Raw genomic sequence first — 8398 nt, forward strand, 5'->3', positions numbered from 1 at the left:
ATTATCATATTACTGCACAAAGACTATTTTAAAAACAAGATAATGTTTAATTTATGCTATAAAAGTGATAGATTTTGATATGACAGAACGTTAGGAATATTTGTTGTTGGTGCTTAAATAAAAAGGAGCACATTAAAAGATATGTTAATTATTTAAGTTTTGGAAAATTTGATTTATTACAAAGGAGAACTTTATTTTTGACCAAATTAATTTTTCTTTGTATCTCAATTGCTCTCTAGAAGAAAGTTATTCAAATGTGACATACTAAGCATAGGAGAGTAATACAATATTATTATTTTACATCATAGCTGACTTTATCCATATAATTTTTTTAATTTATGATTCGTACAATTTTTTAGGTTTATATAGCACATTGGCAAGTATGTTTTGAATTATATTTTAAACAGAGACTGATAAAATTATTATGGTACAGAAATAGACAACATGGATTAAAAATACAATACATGGGTGCATATTTCAAAAATTATAAATTTATATATCGAAAGGTCAGTTCTAGTAAAATTAAACCATTTCACGAAAAAATATGAATTGATGAAAATAGAGGAAATAAGTATTAACAAGATATTGATATTTCGAATATACTATGCTCTTCAATGACCAAAGTAGGCGTTTAAAATTTGGGCTGTGGATACAACAGAAATAATAGTATGTTCATAGAAGTGTACCCTTGTATATGGAAATATGTTGATAGGTACAATAGATTGCAGTATGATTTTGAGAAAGAAAAGCGGCATATCGTATCTATCGTATGCGTGGTGCGTATCAGTTGATGTGTTTTTATTAAACAATGTATGTATGTAATGTATAATTAAAATAAACACAATCGTAAGTAGTAAGTATTAGATAGAGCAATATATGAGAAAGAAAAAAATAAAGGGGCCTTAATAAGTGGTAAGCTAAATGGCAAAGATGTTTTGCCTAACTCTTTGCTTTGTTTTTAAATTAAGCTATTGTACATATTTTAAATAGTAAAAATAATAAAGAGTAAAACAGAAAAAAATGAGTTACATGCCTGTAAAAAAGTATACTTTATCATTTCCATGTAATTATGTAATCAACATGGAGAGTATATTATTTGAATTAATATTATTATCTTTCAGTCTTTATTTGTAATATTTATACGTATTTTTGGTGGTTGTATATAATGATAAAAATTCATAATAATAAACAAGTCTTACAAAAAATATGTTAGTGTAATAAATTAGTCACTTTAAGATAGTAATTTATCAATATTTTATTGCTATTTAAAATAATTTATAACTTCATTTATTATTTTTGTTGTATTTTACATTACAATATTAACATTTACATATAAATTACTACTATTACTAAGAATATTTACATTACTTTCTATACCATAATTGGACAGTGCGCATATGTTTAATTTTTTTCTGCAATTGAAGGATTCCATACATCAAAGCTTCTGCTGTGGGGGGACATCCTGAAACATAATTAAATGCATGTATAATAACTTTTTATTAGAAAATATGAAATTCAATATTTTATCAAATGTTACCTGGCACATATATATCCACAGGCAGAATCCTGTCACATCCTCTAACAACAGAATAACTATAATGGTAATAACCTCCACCATTAGCACAGCTTCCCATTGATATGACCCATCGAGGTTCAGGCATTTGGTCATATATTCTTCTCAATGCTGGAGCCATTTTATTTGTTAGAGTACCAGCAACTATGATAACGTCAGCTTGCCTTGGAGAAGCTCTAAATACAACTCCATACCTATCCATATCATATCTTGGAGCAGCTATGTGCATCATTTCAACTGCACAACATGCTAAACCAAATGTAAGTGGCCATACTGATCCTTTACGACCCCAATTTAAAACATCATCCAATCGTGCTACTACAAATTCAGCTAAATTGTTGGTATTTTGAAAAGGGCTATAAGGCTTCTTTTGAACCTTCTTTGGTAGAGAAACTTTATTTTCTGTTTTTGATACTTCTGTTGACATGTATTTAGCCTGAGAAACTAAAGACCCAGGGCATCCTGATAAGGCAATGTTCTTGCGTATCAGGGATGCTAAGCCCTGATTAATATAGGCTAAAAATGAAAGAAAGAAATTTGTTTATTTATGCCAATATCTTTAATATAAAATCTCATTTATGTTTTTTTATATAATTATGTTTATTATACATATCACGATAGTTATAAAGAAAAAATAAAAAACTTTGTTTTGTAGTATCAATAAAAGATCCATTTTATATATGTGAGGTTATGAAATGTGTTGCAATAGAATTTGAAAATACGATCTATATGCGAATGCTCAAAAATAAAGTTAATTTGGTTGAAATTACAACATCTTATGCAACGCAAACTATTAGACAGAATCGGCTACTAAATTAAATGAGTATAAAACTTATATCGTATGCAATTATATATTTATCATAGTATTTTACTCAAAAAAAGAAAGATATTACTCTATATTGTTTGTAATGTTAATTTATTTAGATACTGTAAATAATTGACAATAATTTGGAATTAATTATTATAAACTTACGAGAAAACATGATAGAACGAAACATCTTTCAGTCCTCCCGTCACACAACTGTCTGCTACACTGCGATTTTGCGCTGTGAATCCATCGTATAGTATTAATGACAGTTTGCAATGTTCATTGTACGAAACTATTTCAAGATCATTTTGTTTTATATTGTAAATGAATAACTGTATTTCATTTTTAATACTGTTTTGATCAAGTACAGCTTCACTTTTCTTCTAACCAAAAAATGATAAAGTTACTATTAAAAATGATTAAAAAAAGTCTTAATCATTATTATTAAAAGTAATTTTTATAATCTTTTAAACATAAACTATTTTTTCTTTTTTTTTAGCATATATGTAAATGTGATCAATTTAAACAAAAGAAATAAATGTATGTATAAACGAAATATTCTCTTTCCATAGAATATTTTTATTGGCTCAGTTTCTGTTTTATACAAAACATCTAAGAAACACAGATGCTTTTCGCTGATATTTGTTTTAAAACTTTGCCTCACGAAAGCGGCTAATCTATCGATTTCACGATTTTCTAGTCTTGCGATACTGACTAGAATACAATGCGATACTTTTTTTTACTTCAACAGTGCTTGTTGTATGTCGACGCATCTAATCATAACACTAGCTATTATTCATCGTGGTCGTTAAAAATTCGAAACGCAAGATCGTTTAAAAGTGCTTCACAAGTGAACGATTGCGCTACTTCAGCAACGGACGGGGACGTCAACTAGGCCATGGAATCAAATTTCACTATCGTGTTGGCTCGTAAACGACTTCCTATATACAAAAACGGTCCCTACAATTTGTCGCTTTATCACTCGAGCTAATTTCCATTCACCTAAGACTTCTGTTTTTCTCACCATTTTACTTCGATCAAATAACAAAACAAGATTACCTTAATAACCTTATTTAATTGTAGGCGCGTGTAAATTGTGTGTATCTGTACTTTGTATAATATGGAGATTTCATAAAGGACTATTTAGCGAAAGTTCGTTAACCTATAAACATCTAGGTAACATTAAGTAACAACTTATATTTCAGCAACAACAGTGGTATCATTTACTATCCCTTCTTGTTTCGAGTCAAGTATACCAGTACAAGCTCCCGCTCCTAGTAGCAGCTGCTTAAATTTACAAATGTTGTAACAGTGCTTTGTCCTATATGGTTTTAATCTTTATAATCCTTCTCAACCGATATTGATTGATCATCTGATGTCAGTTTTTAAATTGAGACATCTCTATGTAAAATTAGGAGATCATTTCAAAACGAAATACGAGTTTAAAATAACCAATTAATTATTGTGAGAATCTTTCTAAAAAATGTAAAAATTTTTTAATAAAATTTTATATATTCTTTCTCGCACGGAATTTTTGACGATAGATGGGCATCTTATGCTGAGAACAAGAGTTCAAACTCATACGCACATGGCGCGTACACACTTCTTCACGACTTCCTTGTGACATTAATGTGCATGTTTCTAAATTGTTTTTAATCGTTGCTTTTTATTATTTTCTTTCATTTTGCTGTCATAAAATATAAATTAACATAATTTAATCTAAAAAATCTTATTAAAAATAAAAAAAATTCGTTTATTGTTATTTCATTATCAATTTTAGAAGTAACCAATATAAATAGAATATTTGTAAGTTTTTTTTTATTCTTTCCCGAATTCATGAAATTGCAAGGAAGTCAGAAACAATCAACTGTATGGCACGAATTGTTCTGAAGATTACAGTCTACAATATCAAGTTACCAACTAATCTACCGAAAATGTGATCTTTAAAGATGATACTCTAAACTGTCTTCTATAGAACCTTGTCTAAAATTTTCAATTTATTTTGTGCGCCATTCCTTTATTCATTTTCATTAACAATTTTTTTGGAATCACGAGTTTCGATGAAACTTAACGGTCTTCTCACTTAGGTTTTCTAACATTTTTACAAATTCTAATGATTCTTCCGGTGCACATGTTTCATATGCACGAATGATACTCACTCGAAATCTTGTTACGGTATAAACTGGACATCGAATTAACATTCTTCGGAAAAGAATATTTTGTACTAAAACGTTTAGTAATTGACAGATATTTCGATTAAAGGTGATGTTTAAAATCATCCGTATTGGGTGCTCATTTCAATAAATTATAGTTCAGCTCTATCTTTTAAATAGTATTGATAGTACAAATTAGTTTGGATGAAACAAGGTTGGGATGAAGTTTGGAATGAAGTTTGGAATGAAACAAGGAGTAGTATTATTTTCCAAATTGAGTAAGGCCTCGTTCAAAAATGATATTGAAGACTTCAATTGATGCTAATCCCATATATAACGTCAAGATAAGAGGTGAAATAAGAAATGGGACCTTTGACAAAATATATAAAAAAATAATACAAAAAAGTTCATTGTAGCAATAAATATCTGTATCTTCTTCCTTTTTCGTTCTTCGTTTGACTTTTTTTTATGTGCGTTATCTTTGTTCATTCAATATGTACATAAAAATTGATTAATTCCTAGAATCCTTTTTTCGGATTCGTTGTTGATATGGTTTCACAGATACTACAAAATTCTTACGCAACATTTGTTTCGTAGCGAGTATCACTGGCGCAGACGAACGTTTCTACATAGCGTGTAAAACGAAAGTGAAACGTCAAGCGACTAATGATTAAGTCTGCGTAATTCCATGGCTGCGATGTCGTCCACAGATATAAGCTTTTCTATGGGAATGCAAGAGAGTTCGCCACCAACACATGACTGTGGCTGTTGCCACCTGGCTTCTCTCTCTGCCTCTTTGGCTTTCAACTCAGCCTCTCTTGCCCTCCGTTCTTTTAATTTTAGGGAAAAAATCGCCACAGATCTAGCTCTCTTCATCAGGCTCTGTTTTACCCTGGTTTTCTTTGCCTCTCTTTCTTCTTTTGATGGTTTTTCTTCCTCTTGACTGGAAATTTTTTTGCTTGAATCTGAAAGACTGCTCGAGTCCTTTTCTTTCTCGGCGTAATAAGATAACTGTTGTTTGTGATCTTGAATTTCTCGCTGATGATGTTGATATTGCTGCTTTTCTGCCTTTTCTCGTTCCCTCTCTCTTTCAGGGGAGAACCGGAATTTTTGGTTTCTATGAGCTACTGTCCACGGCGGGGCGGATCTTTTAACAAAAACATTAATGTAGTCCGTTACACTGAAATTACAAGGAAATTTATTTGTATCCTTTAATTAGATGTTGAAAGAAGTAACAATATACCTAAGAAGATCACTGTCTGATGAGGAGGCAAGATCTTTTGATACGATACAGTCAGTCGATCTGTGAAGAGTCAGTTCATCTCCACTACCACTAACTGTACCAGCTCCGCTTATCTCAGAATCGCTGGATTTTCGTCCACCAGCTTCAAGACCTAATCTTCGAACCCAATCCACACCGCCATGAGGCCCGATGGTTAAGTGGTGACTGTAATGATCAGTTCCACCTGATGCTTCGGATTCGTTCTGAAGCCATTCCCTCGAACGCCTTCCTGTTTGTATATACAGAGAAAAGTATATACAGCTTTACAAAAAATATCAAAAGTTTATTTGATGAGAATCAATGAGTGGAAGCTTTCTAAATTATGCATTATGTTATACATTTCTCTATCAAACATTTATTGTACGAAGTAAAAAAAAAAACAAATAGTCGAACCTCGTTCTCCGCCAGGAATAGAACATCTAGGTGAATTGTGAATGTCACGAACGCTGCCCATATTGTTTTCTGCCAGGAAAGGAGTGTTTAAGTCACCACTGCCTGCGCTACCGGGAGTTTGAACTGCAGAAGGTGTTTCTGCGATCCTTGGCACGGATGCTGCACTAGGAGTTGGAGGACTACTGGGTGTCTGGGTGGATGAAGCTAGAGTCGGTGTATCCGGAAGACTAGAGGACGTTGCATCTCCGCTGGGTTCGGAAAGCAGTTGTTCTTCACTCTCTCCGTCTGCTGGACTCACCACGAATCTCCCTGAGTTCGAGCGAAATTAATAGACGGTAGGAGGAAGGACGAGCTTGTTGGGCGTGTTTACCCGATCAGTGGGTGAATCATCGAAAATAAAACATTATACATATATATTATTGAGAATTTATGAATTTTAATCTCAGAGTTCCTTGGAATTCCTTGAACTCTCTATATATTTTAGATGCTTTCGGTCCTGTAAATTCTTGTAGTTCTTCAAGTTCTTCCTTTCTTCTTTGAATTCCATAAATTCTGTAAGCTTTTAGAACATTTTATCCCCTTCACCAACTATATCGTATGAGACTCCTAGTAAGGAGATTAGGGGGTCGTAGATAAGACTCAACAACAGGTCAGGCTCATCGATAATTTTTGTCGGTATTTTCCGGTTTCAGTTGTGTGCCATTCTTCGTCACCATCGGAATTTGGTATCGGAATTTAAATGGTAAAGCACAAAGTTATGTTCTTTGAATTCCTTGAATTCCATCCTTCGAATCTTTTGATAGTTCCAAAAGTCTTCTAAATTCCTCAAATCTTTTGAGTGCTTAAAATTCCTTGAGTATCCCAAATTCTTCTTCCAAATATGTTGAATTCTTCAAAGTTCTTGGAATACCATGGAACTCTTCAATTTTTCCGAAATGTAAGAAATAAGAGTACATTAAATTCAATACCGATCGGGTTCTACAAGCAGGAGAATGTTTTGTAGTCGAAGAAGAAGCGAAAGAAGGAAGAGATTGCAGCGACAAGGACGAAGTTGCGTAGCTCATTATTGTTCGTTATATAAGAAAATGTAATATTACTTTTTATTTACCTATGACAGTAGTTGGATGTTGTTCTGGCGATGGTGTAGATGACAATCTTCTGACCGCTTCCCTTCTCAAAAATTCTACTTTAGCCATTTCTGTAGCTACCCAATGCGGAATATCAGGAATCGCACAGATTATAATGAAGCGTATCCCTAACATAATGTGTTCGAGGGCAACTATCAGCAAGATCGTTTGTATGGCCGACATTTCTGGGAACATTCGTTGTACTTGTCCACTTAATCCGATTAGGGCGCAATTTACTAAAATTGCAACTAAACCCATAGCTTCCATGGCATTCTAATAAATAGAAAATTCTTAAATTATTACATAAATAACATTATTTGTATTGCTTCCAAAAATGTAATTGCTATTTGTATTGGTAAATTTTTAATAAATTATATTTTTATTAATTACAATAAATTACTTTACAGAAACATTCTTAGACCAAATTTTGGTTGCAATTATCACTTACTTGCCAAGTTCCAATATTAGAGACTCTGCGGCCAAATGGTCGTTGGAGAACAAAACATAATTTGAAAGCATCACCCCGTAGTTCTAGAAGATTTCCAAGCAATGCTGCCATAGCAGCTAATGGAAAGGCTGATGAAAAGAGACAGACGTATCCCAATTGTGACAGCATTTCCAAGTGCTCTGAAAATGCGCCATCATACTGCGAATAGAAATATTTATACCTGAGTCATTTATTGATATTTTCCAGAAAAGCTCAATTATTATTATGTGTATATTATTTTTATGTGATGCTGTAAAAAATCCATTGCAGGCTTATTACTTTAAAGAAATATAAAAATATAGTTATTCTATTTAAACATTATTTTTTTTATATATGTTCACTTTTTGAATACTAAACCTGCAATAGAATCTTTCTTAATGTTGTCTAAAGAAACATTTATTGCAAAAATATTCTATCACGTAAATAGTGTATCTAGCATTGGTAGTGCCAAGGGTCACTATGCTTTTCAAATGAAAAATAAGAAGCCAGCGCTTAACATGGAGTTAGCGTGACAAGCTATGATTCATTCCATTTACCCTTACGATTATTGTACTACTTTCTATATATATATATAT

The 8398-nt window shown here is 32.2% G+C and overlaps 2 protein-coding genes across 8 annotated transcripts in view; both read right to left on the reverse strand.

The window, feature by feature from the left end:
• Positions 1-1349: 1349 nt before the first annotated feature.
• On the reverse strand, positions 1350-2670 carry LOC108545869 (NADH-quinone oxidoreductase subunit B 2). The gene is made up of 3 exons (XM_017897677.1): positions 2547-2670; positions 1538-2089; positions 1350-1462 (listed from the first exon to the last, which is right to left on the reverse strand). The coding sequence occupies exons 1-3, from the start codon at positions 2569-2571 to the stop codon at positions 1365-1367; spliced, it is 675 nt and encodes a 224-aa protein (XP_017753166.1). The 5' UTR covers positions 2572-2670; the 3' UTR covers positions 1350-1364.
• A 1527-nt stretch (positions 2671-4197) lies between these two features.
• Positions 4198-8398, reverse strand: part of wwk (anoctamin 8 white walker) — a 24731-nt gene continuing 20530 nt past the window's right edge. For 4 of the 7 annotated variants that reach the window (XM_017897841.1, XM_017897840.1, XM_017897839.1 and 1 more), the window contains 5 exons: positions 7785-7982; positions 7318-7609; positions 6210-6518; positions 5778-6045; positions 4198-5714 (listed from right to left, as the gene is read on the reverse strand). In XM_017897841.1, coding sequence (XP_017753330.1) covers positions 5198-5714; positions 5778-6045; positions 6210-6518; positions 7318-7609; positions 7785-7982 — 1584 coding nt within the window. In that variant the 3' untranslated portion in view covers positions 4198-5197. The remainder of the gene's footprint in view (positions 5715-5777; positions 6046-6209; positions 6519-7317; positions 7610-7784; positions 7983-8398) is intronic. The other 3 variants (XM_017897842.1, XM_017897838.1, XM_017897837.1) reach the window with 2 other exon arrangements.

The sequence above is a fragment of the Eufriesea mexicana genome, unplaced genomic scaffold (assembly GCF_001483705.2).
Source record: "Eufriesea mexicana isolate 0111107269 unplaced genomic scaffold, ASM148370v2 scaffold572, whole genome shotgun sequence".
Taxonomy (NCBI): domain Eukaryota; kingdom Metazoa; phylum Arthropoda; class Insecta; order Hymenoptera; family Apidae; genus Eufriesea; species Eufriesea mexicana.

Excerpts from the sequence above, each read along its gene's own strand:
- LOC108545869 (XM_017897677.1), bottom strand. The coding sequence starts at position 2,571 with ATGTTTCGTTCTATCATGTTTTCTC. Across the intron at positions 2,090-2,546 it reads TCGTTCTATCATGTTTTCTC|CCTATATTAATCAGGGCTTA; the intron begins GTAAGTTTATAA and ends TTTCATTTTTAG. Across the intron at positions 1,463-1,537 it reads TGTGGATATATATGTGCCAG|GATGTCCCCCCACAGCAGAA; the intron begins GTAACATTTGAT and ends ATTATGTTTCAG.